Below are 22353 nucleotides of genomic sequence, written 5' to 3'. Positions count from 1 at the left end.
ATACGAAATTCATAAGACAAATTTTTAATTACGAATATTCTTTAGATTTTAAAATTCTCTCACTTACTTGTGTTTACCAACCCCTGCTGGAAGGATCACAACTTCAATAATAACTTTGAAGAATTTAAAATTTAATTTCATCAAAAAAAGTTCTCCATACATCACGATACGGACTATATACGTTATGAGCTTTGATACTTTTTTGATACAGTTGCACTTGATATGCATTTACTGTCAAGACATTTATTATACTGTTAAGACACTTATTGTCCAAACATTTACCGTTAATACCGATTAGTATGACAAACGCTTAATTTCGTATAAAGTTGCATTTAAATTATGTTTTTTAAAATATTATTCCTCTTTATGCTTGAATAGTAAAAATTATTTGCTCCTTTATTTTTAAGGTTAATGAGAAGAAGATTTGCAGAACATTATGAAAATGCCTACTAAACACTTGTTTCTATTTTTAAAGAGTTAGTAAGCCTTTAGTTAACATACCCAGAAAAATGTAAAATTGGCTCTTAGGATAGAGTTTCACTTTGTGCGGTCCGAATTCCTTGACAAGTTAGTTTCGGTAACATCCAGATCCATAACATTCAAAAATTAAATTTTAAGAAATTTCACCAATTATAGTTCCGTAGATATGGCAAAAAAAATGTAAAATCAGCCACTAGTTCGGTTTCCAAGCCCTGATCTTTCCAAAAAATTAAAGGTTCATTGTATTAACACTCCAAATATATAAATATATATTGTATTTCAATGAAGTTAGTTGATTATTTTTCTTCATATGCGGAAAAATGTAAAATCGATAATATTTACGCTTCTCTACCATGGATTCCACCAAAAACTCGATATGCTAAATTTGGTGTTATAACATAACCTCCCATTCTGGTCGATAATATGTTTGAGAATTAATATTAACTATTAAGTAAAGAATAGTATTTTAAGGTTTCATTTCTTGTTGGTTTCTGTCAAAAATTTCATTCACTTTTAAAATAGAAATCAAATAATGAAGATGAAGAATAAAATTCAAAATAACTTCTTTGAAATATTAAAAATAAAATTATTTATTTATTAAGTTTATAGATAGTGACCAAACTTCAACTTATTTTTATTACAAATTATAAGAATCTAATATGAAATACAAATATCTTATTATGGTATATTTTTTAAAGCTTCTTATAGAGGATGATGATATCGTTCGCTTTTGATTTACTTGCGTTTGCCATTGTTAAGATTATTGTTGGGGCAGCCGTATGCCATCTAAAAATTGTAATACAAGATATAAATTAAATTTTAAATAAATTATTTTTAAAATATTTGTTGCATATTTGATAATATACGGTTACGTATGTGCTATATGTACGCACATATGTACATAAATTTATTTAGTTTTTACCTGTGCAGCAACTAGTACAACAAGGAAGATTGTAACTGCTTGTTTGACGAACAACATTGTTGATTTTTTTTTTTTGTAGTTGAATTGTTCTTTCAAGATTAACTTGTTAAGGAGGTTTCGGGTCTACTACTGAATTTAGTTTTCGATGCAAGCTTTAAATATATTTTCTTGATTCATTTATAACCACAAAAGTGCATTTGATTTGAATTAAGAAAGAGAATTTCCTTGCATATTTTAATAAATTAGAAAAATGCATTACTTATGCTTGTGTGCCCCTATAGTGTGTACTAGAATTATTTTCAAAAATTTGCATGAATTAATTGTAAAACAATTAGTTTTAGGTTTGTGTTTTGCTATATACTTATTTAGAAGTAAAATTTGAATAATAAGTATGTAACCTGTAATTTATTATCAATATAGATGACCTCATTCAAGTTTTTTAATATTATTTTGGAATATCATCATTTATTTTCATTTTGCTTCAGCATAATTTAAGCGATAATCAATAATTGTAATTAAATTGTCTGCATTTAACTATTAATTTCTTACTATTTATTTATTTCTCTTAAATTTATTATATTTAACATTTTTAATTCTCTTCAACATTTTTTTAAATACACTCATTTTATAGGCGATCTTGTTTTGTGTGCAAAGTGCAGTAATGACAGGAACATGCTTGGCTCTCATTTATCATCTAAGGAAAAAGACAAGTTCAGTCAAAATTATTAATGTTTTGTTTGGAAAACCAAATAACTTGTACTCACTTACCTGAATTGCGATTACTAAGAACACAAAAAGCAAAACAAATCCTATTTCCGTAGTAGACAACATCATTTTTAAAAGTTTTTTACAAGTTTTTGTCAAATTACAAATAATGTTTAACTTTGAATATTTTGCAATTTGTTGGAATGATAAAATTTCTTTACTTATAACTAACTATGAATATCATTTTTTTTTTTGAATTTCTCAACCGCGAATCGTGTTAGAACAATAAACAATTGAAAATTTGGAAAATTCTAAATTTTAGTATCTACATACATACATACATATGTAGATACTAAAAATCAAATTTTTTTAAATTTCTAATTAATAATCTTTTTTATGTAAACCTGGTCAACAACGGCAGCGAGAAACACAAGCGTATTTATATTATAGTATTCTGAATGTGTTAAATTTTAATCAAGGCTAATCTGCTTCAGGTCAAGTATGCTTTAAAATTTAACTCACGCAGATATACGTATAAACCTAAGCTTGAATTATATTAAAATTACACTGTATTAAATTTTTGCAATTTTCGAGATTTGGTAAAATTTTATGAATATTTCAGAGTCCGGCATTGAACGATTGTAGTTGTAAATTTCAATTTTGGTTTAAATTTGAGTTATAAACTGCAACAAACCCCGGGGCAATAATACCAGAACTCAAAATTTGATATCAACTGAATACTTTTGATTTAAGAAATTTTTTGCTGCCCAAATTCAACTAAATTTTTAAAATTCTTGACATATCTTTGTCAAATATTTCTGGATGGATTAAACTGAGGCATAGAATTATATAATTAAATTATTAGAACCTGAAAGTTGGTAACATATTATTGTTCATACAATGTTGTATGTCATCGCATATATTATTATGTAAATTCAAGTCTCCATGATTAATAATATTATTCAAGTTAATCATCACAAGTAATATTTGAAAATTTTTGAATTAAAAATTCGATTCGGTTAACTTGTGTCTGATTGACTTTGAATATTAAGTAAATACAAATTGTATTTTCAATTTTGAATTCAATAGCTTGCATATTTTAGAGTAACACTGAATCATTTATATTTTATGTAATTTTCTTTAGAATTATAGCTCTTCAACACAATACGGCAGTATAAGGTTCTAATTTAATAAAAAAAATGCGACAGGTTTTGAATTTTGGATTACTTTAATGGGAACTGGATGTAGATGGAAGTTGTCTTTTTTATAAATTTTAATCCAATCTAAATATATTGCAATAGCAAAATATTCAAATTAGCTCTTTCTACAGTAGCCCTATAAAATAAGAAAATATTTAAAAATCATCTAAATTTTTGTTGATATTGAATAATTTATTACTTTATTGAATTTCAAGTCATAGGTTTAAATTATAAGTTATGAAACAATAATTTTAGAAAAGTACGCTGCATTTTATTTTAAATTAATTTTTAATTATTTAAAGCACAGATATTTTATTTCATTTTTTACCTCTTGAAAGGTAACTAACACATGCGTGACATTTTTGTATCATCTGAGAAAAAAAATAAAATTTATTTTATATTTTAAAATTCCAAATATTTTGTCTTACCTGGCAAGCGATTAATACAAATACAAAAATGAAAACTATGTCGGCTTTCTTAATTGTCAGCATTATTGAAAATATTATTTTGTTAGCGATTTTCTATTAAGATTTTCCTTCTTTAGAAGTTCTATGAATTGTGGATGATTAAAATCTTTTGTTCAATTTTAAATACAAGTTCTAGACCGCAAATTACGCTTTGAAACAATAATATTATTTCAATTGCTTTGAAATAATAACACAAATTTTCATTCAATTTTAACGTCTTAGAAAACCAATAGAATTTTCATATAGTTTTAGTCTTTACCAGTGGTCTTTACCAGTTATTACAATTAATATGCTTTTAAAAATGTAAGTAATGTTGCTCTACCTGACACCCAATGTGTTAATTGAATTTGAGTTTGGAGTAATATCATTAATATAGTATAATATGTTGCTCTAGAATTTCTACTCCTTTCTAGCATAGTTTATGCTTTAATTCCACGTTTTAAAATTAGCCGTCAATGCATTTTTGAATAGGACAAGGAACAAAATAATTAAAAAATATTTTTGAAAGGTAAGTAATGAATGCATTACTCTCCTGTACCACCTGAAAATTAAACAATTAAAATTTTTTCAAGAATATTAGAATATATTTTTTTTATATAAACCAGTAAGTAATAAGTTCCATGCTCGTAATTGTTGAAAATGGAGCAAAAACGAAATTTTAGAAACATTTTCTTTATTATGTGAAATAAATCTGAACGACGAACAATATTTTCGACTGAGGTCTGCAATAATAAAAAGTAAGATATCCATAATTCTCAATATTTTCAAAATTGATTTTTGAAATTGGCTAGATTTATCAACAGAATTTTTAGCTTTAGTTTATTATATTTGCATAAACAGTTGGTAGTAAATTTAGGTATGAGTTTGAATATTCTAAAATAAATTTCAAAACTAAAGATGCAAGTAGAATTTTTATTTTAAAAATTGTAAGTTAATTAATATTTTATTCGTTTATTTGGTTTCGATTAAAAAACTCTCACATATTTTTTTTACAATGTAAAACTTATTTTTTATTTAGAAAATTTCTTTAATTCTTCCTTTGAACCTTTTTTTAGCATCATTTTTTAAGTTTTTATTTCTAATAATTATTTCTGTTGCATTTTGATCTCCTATATTAATACCGGCACGAGGACAGCCTCCAATACAAGAACAAGCGTCGTTCATCTATATAAAGTAAAGAAATTTTTAAAATCAACTTAAAAATTTATAATTAAATATTAAAATCTTACTTTAAATAACACCGCAAGTAGTAAAAAAATTGCAATAGAACCTTTAAGTAATAACATATTTTATTTGTAAATTTTAGCACTTTGTCAGTAGATGTGTGATGACACAACTAGCTTAAATAAATAAAATGTTTATATTTTTATATTTTGAAAATCAAAAATTTCATTTTAACCACAATTAGAATAATTTTAAAAATTTTTAGAATTTAACCACAAACAACTAAAAAATTTTAAATTTACACAACTGCGCTACTTACTTGACGAGACTTTATTTTTACTAAAAATTATTTTAAGTGGCTGAGCTAAAATTTAAATGGTATGGATTTCTACTTTTTGCAGTGTATAGCTTGATATAGTTATGTGTAGTTACTGTATGTAACATCGATGATTACATCGTAATTGTTACACTATTTAAAAATAATACCGAAAATAAATAATACCGCATAAGAATTAACAAACTTGAAGCCACATAATACTACAAAGCAGAGAATTTAAAAAACTTTGAAACTTTGAAAATTCATTAAAGATTTTAAGAAATTGTTATTTTTTAATTATCTTACCTTTCTACAGAAACTCACATATCATATATACTTACATACATATACATATACATACCTTCAATATATCATATTCAATATTTCTTGACGTATGGTTTGCCAAAAGAGACGGTTCCTATTATTTATGTGAAATTATGTTCTTGCTCAGAATAAAATTTTAAGATATAGGTATATGAACATTTACGTGTATTAGGTATTGTCATTTCCAACAATGTGTCTGCTATTGAAATGGCTCCATTGAGAACAGAAAAAGCCAAAACAATCCATTCTTTAACAGTTTTACTGCATACAAATTGATATTCGCATTAGTTTTCATTAAATGGAAAACCTCCATGCAAACTTTTAAAAAGATTCTATATGGAAAGTCCTTGGAAAAATCAGTAAACATGGTTATATATAAGTACATACATACATATTATATTGTTGAAAAAATCTTAATAAGCTCAACATCTTCATTCAATTGCGTTTAAACTTAGTTATGCGATACCTCAATTTGTGAATAGTATATACTTATGTATGTTCGCCAATATTCAAAGTCTTTTACTTTAAAGAAATTATTTATTCGGTATAATACTATTTGACAAGACTAAAATTAAATTATATTTACTTAATTTAAAGTTTATTTTTTATAATCACTATCAAGAGTTATGCGTTGCTTAATATTAGAAAATTCAATATTCTTTTAAAGTAGCTACTCTCTTAAATACACCTACTCCATACATGCATATGTATAACTTTTTATTTGATCTCCTCTTCGAAATTTTTTCCATCTAGTCTTAAGGTTATGTTTTTTAATTGAACTAATTTCAAAGTTTATTAGGCAAATAATAAGCATTTTAATAAATTGTTTAATCATTTATAATTAAATATACTCTTTCATTTTACTTTTTATTAGAAATATTTAAAAACACAATTTTCTTGCACATTTTTTTTTTAATTTTGAAACCAACACAGATTTAATTTGGATACTTTCTTTCCCATTTATTTTTCTTCTGTTCCCACTTGTCTCTGGCTTTTGTTGAATTAAAGATGACAGTTTGTGTACCGTTCTCATCTTCAACAACTTGGAAACGACGATTACAAGCTGGCCAACAAACAATACAAGTATTAGTCAACTAAAATGACAAAGAAAAATATAATTAAATACATATATAATATGCATTTATTTTAATTTTTAGAGTAAATTTTAATAATTACATGCACAATTCCCATCATAAGAAGAAAAAGTATAAAAATTTTTTTATATAGAAGCATTTTTTTTTCAAAATTTTATTAAAAATTTCACTTGTTCCAAAAGTAATCTTACCAAAACTACGATAAATCTTTATTATACATAAGTTTATATTATATTCAAAATTCAAAGAATAATTTTATTTAAACAATTTGTAGATTTTTTAAAATTTTGTAAACGATCTAAAGTTTTCAATTTGTCCATTTGTCATTTTTTTAAAGTGAACATACAGGGAATTGATTCATACACTTAAACATGAGTTATTTTTACCTTATATGGATTACTTACAAATAATTTGAGTTTATAAGTTTACATATATATATATTTCGTTAATTTATACTACTGTAATTTCGAGCGCGATTCAGTATATTTGTAACATTTTTCTAAACCACAACCAAATAATTTAAAAAAAAATTCAGTAATTTCTTTTTTTTTTTGGTTAGACAAATTGATTAGTGAGTAGAATAAGTAAATAATTAAATAAAAATTTATAGAAAACATTAAAAAAACATCAGCATTGATCATCACATATAATTTTTTATACATTTAAGCATAAAATTTGAAAGTACTTGAAATAAAGTTTTCAATTTCTTAATTAGTAGATTCTATCTCTGAAGTGATTTGCCTGATCATATGGATTACCTCTTTTAATAAATATTTCAATTTTATTATAAAAACATGCCAAAGCGGTAGTAAACCGCAACGGCGAATGATTTCCGTTGGCATCTCAGAAACAACATCGGAACAGCAATATACACATACATAAAATACCACACATAAAATGTCAAAAAAGCTGCTAGCAATGAAATAAGAATTTAAGTTATTTTATCGCCGACAGTTTTATTCGGACATTTTCATCTCAATAAAATTTTATAACAAGTTTTTTTAAATTTCTATAGTGAAGAAGAAATTAAATTTTATTCAAATTCTTTCATAACAATGTGTACTTCTGTACTCCCGAAAACCACAGTTTTATTGCGCAGTATTCAATTTGTGCATTTAACTTTTCAACTCTATCGTTTTTACAATTTCTTAAAACTCCAATGGCCAATTTTTAACTTCCTCCAATGTAAAACATTTGATTAATTTATGAAGAATAATGATTGAAAAACTTGAAGTTTCCGAACGAACACGTTGAAAAACACCCTCGGTCAACACAACCGCTTACACTTCAACATTATTTCAATTTTTCCAAAACTACAGTTGTGCTCTTATACAACATACAAAATTAAACCCACAAGAATTAAAATTTTTTAATATTCTGTTAAACCAGGTTTCAATCATCAAAATTTGATAACCCAACAATTTAATAGTTGACCAACTAGTCCACTAACGATTTAAAATGTTGAAAACTTGCAATGTTTTGTAGTTGTCAAGTTCGAGGGATCAAGTTGAATAGTGGATGGACAGCATTACATGAAGATATTTGATATGAAATGACAGTTTATTAAGTTTATGTTGTCAAATTTTTGTAATAAAGTAACTACTGTCAATTTTGTAACAACGAACTACTGCCTCAATAAATAAGTTTAATTACAAGGAATTAATATTTCTCTAAATTTAATTCAATTTTTTTCATAATTTCTTCATTTTTTTTTTCATAATTTCTTCAATTTTTTAAATCAGAAAAACAAAGTTTATGTTGCTATTTACGAAATTGAAGTATTAGAAGAAGCTTATATTTAGTTTGTATAAAGAAAATCAATATTTCTGTAATTTTTGAATGGTGAGTTCTGTATTCTTTTCACCGGCGTTATTCTTTTGTGTCTTAAATTTGAAATTTTAAAATATTTTCTGTTTTAGAAGAATTTTAATATAACATCTACTGGTATATGTACAAACATACATATGTACATAAATGGTTTGTGATCTGATTTCGGTGCGTGATCAGAAAAGATACAGGATAATGTACGTATACCTACCTATATTCATTAACATGTGTGTAAGTATGTATATACATACATTTATAAGTAGAACAATTTTAGAAAATTATTTGCGACAATTTATTTTGCACTAAAATTTAGGAATATTTTCGTTTCAACTGAATAAATTTTTCTTTATTTTAAGTAAATGAAATTTTTGATTACATGCATCTCAACTGTGTCTTGTTGACAGTATGAATTTCAAGTTGAAAAAGAAATGGTTTGCTATTCATAGCGATTTTGTACATTTTCTATTTTAAGGTAAAAAATTCTAAAACACTGTTGCATTAATAATATGGTATTACGAAGAAGAATATTGGACTATGATATTTTGTTTTATATATAAAAATTAAAGGGATATCTTTGTGCTTCAAACTAGGTGCTGAAATCTGAAGAACGTTAGAGATCACTATTGATAATAACGAAAGTTTTTCAAAATCCTAAATTTTGTATTTAAGTATATACATATATATTGTCATTATTAGAGTTTTTTCTTTCGAAGCAAATCCTTTCCTTAAAAACCAATGAAACTGAAAATTTTAAAGTAAAAAAGTCATTTTTTTTACAATATTCTATATAAATTTTATTTATGTGACCATCTTTTTCTAAAAAATAAATATATTTATTATTTAATTAAATTACTATTTGCATTGTTTTATCTGCATATTTTGAACTCTTTTTTTTTTCGGTAATATTTTTTGGTTTTGGTTTACTTCTTGCGTTTGCAGCTGTTAATAACACAACAACCTTGAGCAAGCTAAATATTTTTATTAAAAAGATAAAATATTTTTAAAAATAATTTAATGTTTTATGAATTTCAAAATTTTTAGATTTCTTACCTCAGCAGCTACTAAAATGACAACAAAAATCATTACTGCTTTTTTGATGAACAACATTTTGTAAAGTTTTGGTTTTTTATTTTAATGAAAAAAAGGAAGAGCTTAAATTGTTTTTCTTTTACTGCAATTGGATTGTAGTAAACTGCTGAAAAATACTGCCAAATTTGTCTTTATATATCCTGCCAAAATAACATTTTTGATAATAAAAATTCGTGGTTTCTAATGTTTTTTTTTAACGAATAAAGTAGAATAAATTAATGGAATTAATTTTGTTCCCGTATTTTGAGGTTTTAAATCAATTCAGGTAAAATAATTTTACATAATTTATTAATTTATTAAAATATTAATTTTATTTTATGTTGGGGAACAATACGTAAAAATTTATTTTGTATTGTAAAATAAAATAAAATTATTTGTACATAAATGAATGTAAAAAAATGTAAGCTTCCCTGTTTAAGATTTTTTCTAAAATTTGAAATTGTAGCTTTTAAAATTGTTCAAAATTATTGTTTTAGTTTTTAGGTTTTCCGGTGGGCCAGGTAGCCATGTATATTCTGATGGATAGTTGAGATTGCTTCTTTCTATCAAATAATTCTTTACTTTCAATAATATTATGTTGGGATGTTATATATGTATAGGGATGTTACATATGCTAAATTTAAAGCAAGATTAAGATAAGAAAGATTAAGTGGACGTTCATAACATTTCAATCAAACATTTGTTTTTTTTTTTTGCTTTTTAACTTTTAATCTAATTTTTTAAAATATTAAATAATATTTTTAAAAATTTTCATTTTTTAGTTTCAAATTTACATAAATTATAAATTTATTCTACAATTATGTAAATCTTTTCAGTATGGTTTAAAATAAATATTTCATACATTTTCTTATTTCTATTTGCAATAATTCAAAATATTGTCAAGAATATTAATTTTTAATGTGAAACCAAGTAAAATGTCGTGAAATACATAAATTCAAAATCTGAATTTTTAAATAAAATTATATTGTACTCAAGTAAACCTCTATAGAATTTTTAATGGTAATAAAAACATTCCATAACTTTTATGTTTTATGATTAAATAAATTTCATATGCAATCGTGATTAATGATTTTATAGATCAACTAAATCAAGTGCAATTTTATTAATTAAGATATTATTAAGTGAAGGATCACGAATCACTGCTAATATATTTTGTTTGATTAAAAGAAAGTTTAAAAGCTTCATATCTAAATGGTTGATTTACTTACTATTTTCAAACAAAATACATGAACAATGTTTGATGATTAAATCTTGCGGAAGAATTAGACTTAGATAAAATGATAAATCTATATATACTTGTGAAATGCCTTTTATCTCACTAAAATAGCTATGTGACTGCTTCGTTTTATGAGTTATTCTTTGTGATCTGAGGGAGAGTTCTAGAACACGATTACTTTTATAAACATGTTCGATATAGATGTTAAAAAAAATTGTTGAATTCTAATATTTTGTATTAAAATTATGCAATTCTTTGCATGCAAACAACTTGCAAGCACATTTATATATTTACATATATGTACATACGTTTGTATACGTTACTATATTTTACATTGGTCAACAATAAATCACTATTATTTGCATAAAAAAAAAATTATATAAAAAGGTGAAAATGTTCAATGTTTTAATGCAGTTGCATTCTTTAAATTTATGATTAAAGAACTTATTGTAAAAGTTTAAATTAAAATAACAAAAAGAAAAAAATGTTCCGTCAAAAATTTATGATTGGTATTATGCTTATTGCTATTGCAATAGCACAGGTAATTCAATAATAATTAAATTTACCGAAATGTTTTTAATTAAAATTAAATTATTTTGTAGTTTGTCAGTCTATCTGAAGCTTGTCCAAGAAAAAATAATGTTTTACATGGTGGTGGTCCAAATGGTGAAGGTGCTTACATAGCCCAATATTAAATTTTTGAGTTTTGTGCGCTGAACGAGATTTTACGGACTTGAAAACAACAAAAAAAATTAATTAAAAGTATATTTTTTAAATAAAATATTATTGGTTTTAATTATTTTGATTTGCAACAATAAATTAAATGAGAAAAATATAAACAAAATTTTTTGATATACTTTTTCAGTTAACAATAATTAAATTTATTAAAGTAAAAAGTACAACCTACAGTGTGGAAAAATTGCAGTTCCCCGACCTTTTTTTGCTGCTTGCTTTAAATATTTGCAGCCAAAATAAACATTTAAAAAATCAAAATTGGAAAATAAGTAGTGTCGTAGTTTGTATTGCAGTGGATAATTCTGGATTTTTTGATTTGAATCTGATAGTTTAGATTTTTCATATTAAATTTTAAGTAGATAATCTTAGATTTTGGGAATCGGGAAATGGAAGTATTTCTATAAATTTGTATACATGGAAAAATTATGGCTTTTCACTGACAAGTTAAATTGTCAAACCTTTTGAATTTATGATGCGTTTTGAAAAAAGACTTTCTTGGGTTTTCTATCTCAACTTTTAACTTGACGATTCTTTTTGATTTCAATGAATAATTTTGTGAGAGACTAATATCAAAATAATCAGTTTCACTTTGGGTGCTATTTTTTTTTCTTAAATTTTGAATTGTTTATTTTCATATCATTAATTGCCAAAATAAAAAAGTAATGAACTACTGTCTCACTACCTTCGACACAGACGTATATAGAGATTGACGTAATTTGTTACGAAATAGTCCCAGATCGCAGATCTTTTAGGGTATGCCTGATTCCTAAAAAGAAATTCAGAACGGATGGTTATAGATTTCAAGTTTTTTTAAAATAAGTCTTGATTTCTCTTTTTCGAAAGTTCATTCAATTTGGTTTTTGCTTTGATTTTTTAAAACAATTTCGATTGCATTTTTAATTATCCGACTCTCTGTCTCTTTTCATGTTTTCGTTTTAAGACATTTTACAATCAGTTTATTGTAAAATTCAAATTGTGGTTTAAAATTTATTAGTGGAATAATAAAATGCATTATAATAGGAAGTATTATTAAAAATTGAAAATATCTTGTATAAAAGGAAAAAACTGCATTAAATTTTAATAAGTTGCATTATTAATTTCATTGAAAAAAGGTGTGATTTTTAAGCAAAAATGAGTTTCCGTAAAGGAACAATTTCTTTTATCGCATTGGTTTTTGTTTTAATGATCTGTCAGGTGAATATTGGTAAACCAAAAAAAAATTTAGCTAAGTAAATACAGAAATTTTATTATTTAAGGTTTGTGAAGCTTGTAAAGCACGAAACAATATAGTAAATACCGGTGGACCAGATAGCTATGTATATTCTGATGGAGGAACTAATATATTAGTTAGCGGTGGCCGAGGTCCAGCAGATAGAGATAGAAGTGTACCTGGTATAGCTCCCATTGGAATCAACAATGATATTAGAGGGGACGATGGTTTTACACGTGCTAATGACGGTCGAAATTTTAATAATGATGGTGGTTTTAGGGGTTAATTGACTTAAATATACCCATAGCAGAGAAGGCTTAATAAACATTTGTAAATAAGATAAAAATAAGCTGTTTTCTTTTTCAAAAATATTTGCAAATAAAATTTAGAGAAATTCTTAACATGTGCGTTCTGAACATGATTAAATTTTGTTTTTTGAAAATTGTGAATAAAAAATTTTACGAAAATTTTTGAATATTTGGCCAAAAAAGGAAAAATTATGGAAATCTTGAATTTTTTTAGTTAAAAAGAAGAAACATTTTTTTGTTTGTCAAATTTGTGAGTTCATCTCAGAGACTTTTTGTCATGCCTTCGAGCTTGTTAAATTTTTAAAATTTTTATATTTAATTGAATTCATGTCACGAATTTTGTTATACAGTTGTTGATTTCCAAGCCTTTGGTATTGGTTTTTATTCGTATCTAAAATATTCAAATGCGGTTTTATATAAAAATCACGTGTCAAGTGCATTCTAAAAGATAACTGTAGTTATTTTGCATATAAAAAAGAAAATGTTCTTTGTATTATGTTGCAGTTGTGAATAAAGCTAGAAAATAAAGAAACCACTTTAAGAGAAATGCGTTTTGTTCACAACTTATTTGTTATTTTAATCCCTTTATTGTTTGCTTTACAGGTAAATTACACATTGAATTTTTTACACATACTCATAAAATAGTAAATTTATTGAATTTAAATTTTAAAGATTTTAGAAGCATGTAAAAATACAAACACTAATGTCGTGACTGGACCTGATGGTACGAGACACGTGTATACACAAACAACTTATGGATTTGGTGCAAATAATAATCTAAATAATGCTGGTGGTTCTGGTAGCAGTGTTTTATATTCAAATGGATTTGGAGGAGGCAATATATTAGTGTCAGGAGGAGGGACAGAACGTAGAAATAATGGAAGAAATGTGTTATTATCAAACGGTTTCGATGCTGAAAATACAGTACCTATTTCAAATGGTTTCGGTGTTAACAATAATTTAAATGTTGGATAGAGAAATTGGATAATTTTACTATTTTTTTTTGAAATGTATATAAAGCAAAATCAACATCGAAAATTCCAAAATCTTACATAATTTATGATTAATGATATTGAAATTTTTATTGCAAAAATTAGCAAATATCTTTAAATGGCTTTTTGTAAATTTTTTTTCAAAAAATAAAGATTCTAAAAAAGTTTCGTTGATGAAAGAAAGTTAAATCGAATTATTAGAATAATTAGAATTTTATTCTGAAATTTGAATAATTAGGCAACTGTTGCATCAACGGCACTGATATAAGTTTCATTTTCCCTTGCACTTGATTATGTTGTGAGAAATTCGTTTGAATATTTTTGTGCTAATGCAAATTTGTTGTTCTTTCCTTAATTAAAAAACGATCCAACCAACTGCATTGCTTTTATTTTACATTATTTATTTGATAACGTGACAAGTTTATTAAATAGATTTAAAATGCGGTTTTTTGTTGACAAACAATAAATGCAACTACAATAAAAATTAATTTTTCTAATTTACTACTGGTATGCAATTGAAATTTATACAGAAGAAGAGAATTGTTATATAAAGAGATGAGCCTATTAGAAATTATTGTAGTTACATTTTTTGAGTTGTTAACTGAAGGAACATTTATTAAGGAAAAATGTTTGCTTTAAGGGTTTTCTATATTTTCTTGATTTTAGCAGTATTTAGTAATACCAAGGTAATGAGCTTTTATATGGAAAAATTTCAATAATGGTCAACGAATGAAGCTAATTTTTTTTTTGAAAGATCTCTGAAGCTTGTAAAGGTGAAACTAACATTGTGAGTGGTGGCCCACATGGTGCATCAATATACTCCAGTAGTGGGGGAGGTGCCGTACTAGTTACTGGTGGTCCTGGTGGTGGAATAATTTCTACAAAAGAAGAAGAAGAAAAATAAAATTTAAATTGAAAAAAGAAACGATGAAAATGTTTTATTTGAAACTAAAAATATTGTAAAATATTAAGTATAGTCGAATATACATACATAAATATTTTGATGAATAAATGACCTCTTTTATTATTTAGTGCATTTGATTTATAATACTCATTGATAATTATAACAATTATGAACTTTTAATAAGGTTGAATTATATTTTCTATTCTGTGTCACCTCAGAATCAATAGAGTTTTGTATGAAATTGTCGTCTTTTTTTTTTTGTCTTATGTTCCGTCATCCTAAAATACCTTAAATAAAATCAAATTTAATACAAAATTTTTATTGAATATGGTGAAAATGATTTTGAATTGCTCATACATAAAAAACATTATTTCAATCTATCATTTATCCATATGATTGTGAATACAAATACAATAATTTTCGACTTTACTTGCTTTAACTATATTAAAATTCTGAAACGTGAAATATTTATGGAATATATTATAAGATTATTTTGAAATACATATTCAATACAATTTAATAAAAAAAAAATCAATATAAATAGGAACAAATGCGTACCATTTTACTGTAGTTACAATTTTTAAGTCGACCATTTAAGTGTAAAAAATTTGGAAAAAATGTTTTCTCTAAAAGCTTTTCTTATTCTCTTTGTTTACAGTGTAATTTGTTGCCAGGTAAAATATTGCCATTTTGTGTAATTCATTTAAAAAACAAAAAAAATTTGCTCAGGTAAATCATGCTTGGTCCGGAGGTTTCATAGCTAGCGGTCCTGGGGGTAGTGTAATATCGGGACCTAGTGGTTTTATAAGAACTGGTAGAGGCGGTACCGTAATATCTGGACCTAGCGGATCAATAATAACTGGAAAAAAATAAATTTAATGTTAATCAAAAAAAACTAATAGTGTTTCTCTTAAAAAAATTTTTTTTTTATAGGAAACTGACCGAAATTCCCTAATAAACTGAAAATTATGGGGTTAATACATAAATTATAGGACAACTTTTTTTAAATTTAGTTTTAAAATAAAGAATTTTGTTGTCCTTTCCATAATTTTCAAAATATTTGAAATTTATGAGGTTTAAATACGTTGGCCGAAAAATGGCTAACATGTGCAATAAATATTTTTTCACAAAACATTTCAGTTTTTTATGATAAGTGTTTTCCGGACATCAGTCTTATGATGTAATGTGAAAACCAAATTAAATATGTAAATCTTACCTTCGAAACAACAACTTGAATTTTTCTATCCGTGTACTTTTAAATTGAGTCAATGTTTTAAATATGTAAAATAATTTTGAATTTCGCATAAAGAGAATGCTTGCAACCTATAACTTGATGAAATTATACAATACAAACACAATTATGTTCGATTGCATTTGCTTCAAATATATTAAAATTCTGAAACATAAAAATGTTATGGAATATATTATAGGATTATTTTAAAATATTCAATGCAATTTATAAAAAAATTAATATAAAAAGAACCAAAAGCAGAAAATTGTAATGTAGTTGCAATATCAAAACCGATCTGAAGTGTTAAATCTGAAAAAAATGTTTTCTTTAAGAGCCTTTCTCATTTTTTTTGTTTACACCTTAATAGGCTGTCAGGTAAAATATTGCATTTTCCAATTTGATTTTCTGAAAAAAATTTTTTTTAGTTAAGTAATGCTTGTAGTGGTAGAACCGTATTGTCAGGACCTGGCGGTTTTATATCTAGTGGTGGTGGCGGTAGCATATTATCTGGACCTGGTGGTTTTATAAGTAGTGGTGGTAGTGGTAGCGTTTTATCGGGACCTGGTGGTTCAATAATTACTGGAAAAAAATAAATTTAATATTAATCGACAAGCAAAGTATTCTTGGTTTTTTTTTTAAATTTTGCAAATTTCAAAATCTTTATTTCAACCTCAATTTAAAACATAAATTTAAACAAATTTTTGATTAATTCCAAAAATTTATTTTGCGGTCTGGTATTTTATTAGAATAAATATTTTAATTTTAAATTATTTGTTATAATTTTGAAGCTAGTATAAATTAAGAACTTGGAATTAAAGTTTGTCCACACTTTTGTTTCGATAATGTTTTTAAATAAACTAAAATCAATTTTGTTTTTAATTACAATTTTAATGCTACAGGTAAAAATTTATAATTTCTTTCGTACTTACTTTCATTTTCAATTTTCTTTTCTCAATTTAAGATCTTGGAAGCCTGTAATGTTAACATTATTAACACAAACAAGAATATTAATCACACACATTCAATACATTATTCTTCCAGAATACCAGGTTTTCCAAGCTCTGTTAATATTATTAATTATGCAGATACTGAAAATTAAAAATGATAATGAGAAAATTTAATTAAATAAAAGAATAAGACAATAAAACTTGTGAATTGTAGGCTTATCAACATGATCTAGTACAAGTTTGTGATATGTTCTATATGGTATGGTTTTCATGACAATATTAAATAAGCATTTACATATTTGAAAACAGTCTTTCAATCATTCCCATTTCCTTACATTCATATTTTATTTACATGTACATAGCCCTAATTAAATTTGATCTGGTAACCGCAATGTGTAGTTTTTAATGCTATTTACAAATTTTACTAAAACTATACTTATTAGCCTAACAATTGTTATTATAATACATATTTACTTGATTAAGTGATTTAAATCTGTTGGGAAACTCAGATATAAAATTTTAATTAAATTGATAAAGATCGAATCCACATTTGATATATCAAAACATTATATCGCTATCGTTTTTTAATTTTAATGAAAAGTGGCGTGAAATCTTGTTGAAATCAAAATTTTCAATTTATGGAAATGCTTTCGAATTTCAATTGTATATGCAAAATTGTCACTCGTCTGCTCATTGTATTCATGACGTTTTTGACTTGCGTGTGTCAGAAATCAAACCACAAAAAACCAAGCACTTATTCTACTTATGTCAAAAATTATAATCGCATTTTGTATGTTAATTCTCATAAAACTCTTAAAGAATTTAAATAATTTCAATTAAACTCAAAATAAACTCACTTATATTACTAAGAGCTTGATTTTTAATTATGGAAAATTTTTGAGGTTAAATTAATTCAAAATTTTGTTTATAAAATTCACTATACATTTAATTTGAAGAACATATAAAATGTGAATTTAGTTTAGCTGTATCATTATTTTTAAATCAAGAGTTAAAGTTAGTCAAAAAAAAATTTACACAACGATAATGTTAAATACAAAAATAATTTTCGCTTTATTGACACTTGTAACTGTTTTATTTCAGGTAAATATAGTGTCAAAACAAAATGAAATTTATATAATTTGAATATTTGTAAAATACTAAAATATATGTATATTTCAGTTTACTGTAACAGCTTGTAGTGTTAACATTATACATTCGGATAGAAATACTGGAAGAGGTTTTGTACACTTTAGCCCGAGTGGTATTAATATCGTAAGTTCAGATCGTCGTCATAGATATTTCAATGTACATCAAAACTCTTTATCTGGTGGAAAACCTATTCAGAATGATGTAACGTCATCTACTATGTCAAGTTTATTGACAAACGCAACAAGCGATCAAAATTCTTTGTTAAATTTAATTAATACACGAAATGTCAATCAAGAAGTTCCTATTATTAATGGCGATGCTTTAATATAATAAAAATTTTGTTTTACTTGAAATAATTGATTTTGTGTTATATACTTTAAGTGTTTTACCATTATGTGCTATTATGCCCTTAGTTATAAAACCTTTTTAAAAGACGTCTTGTATTGTCTCACAAAATTATAGTAAAACATACAGGTATAAATTATGCGAGGTATGTTTACATAGGTACATTCATATTAGCTATAAATTTATGCGATCTACTTATATATGTATGAAAATATAATTGTAATTCAAAGTGATATGTGAAAGTTAGTAAATAAATTCAACTACATTCATTTTTTAAATTTTCAAATGCTTTATTTATTTACTCATAATGTAACATTTATGAATACAAAAGAAAGAAAAAAAAACAAAATAACTTTGTTTTATAGAAAAATTTGATAGATGCGCTTTTTACATTCAAATATATTTGGTAAATAGATTTGGTGAATCTGACCCTGGGCAAGGTGATCTTATGCACCTGAGGAACGGATCCTGTAAAAAAAAAATTTATGTAAAAAAATATAACACTTAATAAAATATCAAATTGAATTTTATGATTTTAAATGTCACAGATGTTGTTTGACTTAGAAAAAAAATAACGTAAGAAAAAGGTGACTTGGTACTGTAATGAGTCTATTAAACATTATTTTATTTTGACTTACTCGGTAAACTGCAGCACACATAATTACAGTTATTAGTATAGAAAGTTTTTGCAAATATTCCATATTGTTATACATAAAAATTCGAAATGATAAGTTTATTAAAAATGTTTAATGTTTTTATTATTTTTTTTTGTACACTACAGTAACCACAATTCAAAATAGAAAATATGGTTATTTTAACACAAACCACATTCGCGCTAGGCTAATATTTACGAAAATCGCATGAAGCCTACATAATCACGCATTTAATATTCCATGTCCATATTCGAACGTTCTTCGGTTTGATAACTGAACCGATTTTTTATGACTTACCGTTTTGCATAAGAAATCATACATAAATAAATTTTGTTTGTGTATATGAATTCTATATGATAGCGTATTTTACTTCTAATGAGTGCATGTTTGTGGAAATAATTTACTTCAATAAATTGAAGTAAATATGCAAATCTATATCTCATTCATCGATTTTATTATAAAGTTTTATTTCATTGAAATTTTCTTCAAGATTTTCATTTTAATAATGAAATATTTTTTAATACTTTTTAAAGAAGAGCCTGTGATTATTTTGTTAATATATGTAAATATTACTGATTTATTCGCTTGTAAAACTCTTCAAAAGTGTGTTGGATTTACATAATATACGTATTGCAGCTGTGCTTAATTTTAACACCTAATGTATTTTTTAATACATAATAAAGTTTATTTGAAATTTGAATTACATAATTATGTTCTTATACTTTGTTTTGTCTATAATATAAAATTAATATGAAATTTACATTAACGCCACCTACACTGCCCTAAAAATACATGTTGTATAATTTATCATCATAACAATTCTATATTAATTTTTAACTACAAAATATTTTAAAAGTAATTAATAGTTATTAAATGATTCATTCAATTTGATCGCACCTTAAATTTTGTCAAATTAATTATGAAAATTAAAAGTTCTTTTTATATTTTATGCATCTGTGGTTAGAAGAAGCAAAAGAAAGAATCCACAATATTTTAAAGAAATTTGTATTTGAAAGAAAACAGATTTTTTATGGAACTATTTGATATAACTGCGTAGTAGTGAACTGACGTAGCAATATAATTATTGTCATATTCTTTTTTAATGTGTTTAATTTTTGATAATTATAGACTAATATTTCTTGAATTTACTCTGAGACTCAATAAAATTTTCAATCATATTTAAATATACATAAATTTTATTTAAAAAACTGAGTAATTATTTTATTAAAATCAAATATTTTTTTTTAATTTCAGGTAATATACAAGATGTTATTTTATTACTTATGACGTTAAAAGAACAAAGGTAATCATGTAAAAAAAATTTATCTTTAAAGTTATCATATGTCATCTTTGACATTATTTCGCTATCATTATTATCATAAACTGTCAAGTATAAAATATGACATTGGATTTTCATCAGATACAATTTTTCGAGCATAAATTTTGCCATAAATCAAATCAATTTAAAAAATGTTGTTCTCGAGATTTGCCAATATATAGCACAACTACGTAAAATAATGAAGCTGCTATGAATTATGCAGATGTATTACAAGGTACAAGTATTATTATGCAAAATACATTAAAAAATGCCATATAAATTTATTATAACACTAGCATTAATTCACTATCAGTCCCCTATATTTGCACAAATTATAAAAATCGGTGTTATTATATTTGTGCAATTTAGCTTGTTCTATGAAATATTATTAATACATTTAATTCTAATTTTTTTGTATAATTTATGAATAAAATGTAATTTTATGAGTAAAAGAAAACTCATATCGTTCAAAAAACGTTTACAAAAATAAAAGAACAACCAAAAATTTTCGAATTTCGGCTCACAATTCTTCTCAGTTTTAATTAATACGTTTTATTTTTTAGTTAAATTAATTTAATTTTTTAATTATTCTTGAAATAATCTTTAAACTAACATTTTATCATATTGATTTTATTTAAATAGACAGCGTTTTAAAGATGATTCTAAAATTTTATAATTAAAATAACACTCCTTAATATGAAAATACAAAAAATCTAGCATAAGAAACGTACTTATAATAAAATAAGCTTAAAAAAAACTACTGAAAAGTTTAATAAATTAAAAAATTTACATAATTTGAATATTGTATTCAAACTGATTACCATAAAATCATATTAGAAGTCATGAACAAATTTAGTTACCCACTCATAAAAATTTGCAAAAAAAAAAAAAAAATACTTAACCTACAATAACCTATTACAGATTTAAAATTATTGTTTATAAACTCTACTATATATAATAGAATAAATATGTACCAACTCTATAACAAAAATTAAATTTATTCAACCATTCATTTATTCACTCCATTCAATCGTTCATCTTGAACTAAAATGAACACCGTCAATTTGTAATGATGTGTTGCGTGAATTTTTTTAATTTTTCACTTCAGTTTTTAAAAAATCATAATTTTCATTTCAATTTCATTTCATCTTATAAATTTAAATTTAGCATAAAAATAGAAATAGGAATAGAAAAAAAAAAGAACGATAAGCAAAACTGGTAAATATTTTTTTTATTATTAAAAAAGCTATTAAAAAAAAACTGGATTTGATTGCTTTTCTTCCTGTTAGATTTAATTTATTTTAATAATGATTTAATCTGATGTATGATTAACAGGAATGATTTTGAAGATGATAAGTTGGATATAAAAATAGAAAATGCGATATGTACTATGTACCTACATATATATGTAAAAGTTTATTGCATCAGATATTTTACATGAAGAGTGTGATTTGACTAACAACATTTCAATTTTAAAATTGCTAGGTTTTTTTAAAATGAATGTATGTATTAGTCAAATTTGATTAATCTGATATGTAAGTAGGTAGTATAATCAGTCATATGCTGTTTTAAATTGGATGTTTTATTTCATTAGAATAGAAAGATTATTTTTTTTATATATACACAATTACACTTTTATAGTTATTGTATAAGTAATAATAGTTGAAAAGAAATAATTTTATTTTTTATGATTTAATAATTATAAACTTTTCACTTTAAAATTAATATTAAAATAATATTAATTTTAAAGCCAGCCAG

General features: G+C 24.5%; 2 protein-coding genes and 1 long non-coding RNA gene across 3 annotated transcripts; 2 read left to right on the top strand and 1 right to left on the bottom strand.

Annotated features, from left to right (window-relative positions):
- Positions 1-1042: 1042 nt before the first annotated feature.
- On the bottom strand, positions 1043-1547 carry LOC129607297 (uncharacterized). The gene is made up of 2 exons (XR_008696804.1): positions 1403-1547; positions 1043-1266 (listed from the first exon to the last, which is right to left on the bottom strand). It is a non-coding gene; the product is annotated as an uncharacterized LOC129607297 (long non-coding RNA).
- Positions 1548-12624: 11077 nt separating this feature from the next.
- LOC129607296 (uncharacterized) lies at positions 12625-13168 on the top strand. The gene is made up of 2 exons (XM_055518199.1): positions 12625-12732; positions 12795-13168. Exons 1-2 carry the CDS (start codon positions 12670-12672, stop codon positions 13032-13034), a joined length of 303 nt encoding a protein of 100 aa, XP_055374174.1. The 5' UTR covers positions 12625-12669; the 3' UTR covers positions 13035-13168.
- A 4976-nt stretch (positions 13169-18144) lies between these two features.
- LOC129607501 (uncharacterized) lies at positions 18145-18609 on the top strand. Its single transcript, XM_055518530.1, has 2 exons — positions 18145-18231; positions 18310-18609. Exons 1-2 carry the CDS (start codon positions 18175-18177, stop codon positions 18607-18609), a joined length of 357 nt encoding a protein of 118 aa, XP_055374505.1. The 5' UTR covers positions 18145-18174.
- Positions 18610-22353: the final 3744 nt, after the last annotated feature.

The sequence above is a fragment of the Condylostylus longicornis genome, unplaced genomic scaffold, assembly GCF_029603195.1.
Source record: "Condylostylus longicornis isolate FDR11 unplaced genomic scaffold, ASM2960319v2 ptg000027l, whole genome shotgun sequence".
In the NCBI taxonomy this organism is placed as follows: Eukaryota; Metazoa; Arthropoda; class Insecta; order Diptera; family Dolichopodidae; genus Condylostylus; species Condylostylus longicornis.
The sequence above is the reverse complement of the archived record's forward strand: the minus strand, read 5'-3'. Positions and strand labels throughout refer to the sequence as shown.

Excerpts from the sequence above, each read along its gene's own strand:
- LOC129607296 (XM_055518199.1), top strand. The coding sequence starts at position 12,670 with ATGAGTTTCCGTAAAGGAACAATTTCTTTTATCGCATTGGTTTTTGTT. Across the intron at positions 12,733-12,794 it reads TTGTTTTAATGATCTGTCAG|GTTTGTGAAGCTTGTAAAGC; the intron begins GTGAATATTGGT and ends TTATTATTTAAG.
- LOC129607501 (XM_055518530.1), top strand. The coding sequence starts at position 18,175 with ATGTTAAATACAAAAATAATTTTCGCTTTATTGACACTTGTAACTGTT. Across the intron at positions 18,232-18,309 it reads TTGTAACTGTTTTATTTCAG|TTTACTGTAACAGCTTGTAG; the intron begins GTAAATATAGTG and ends TGTATATTTCAG.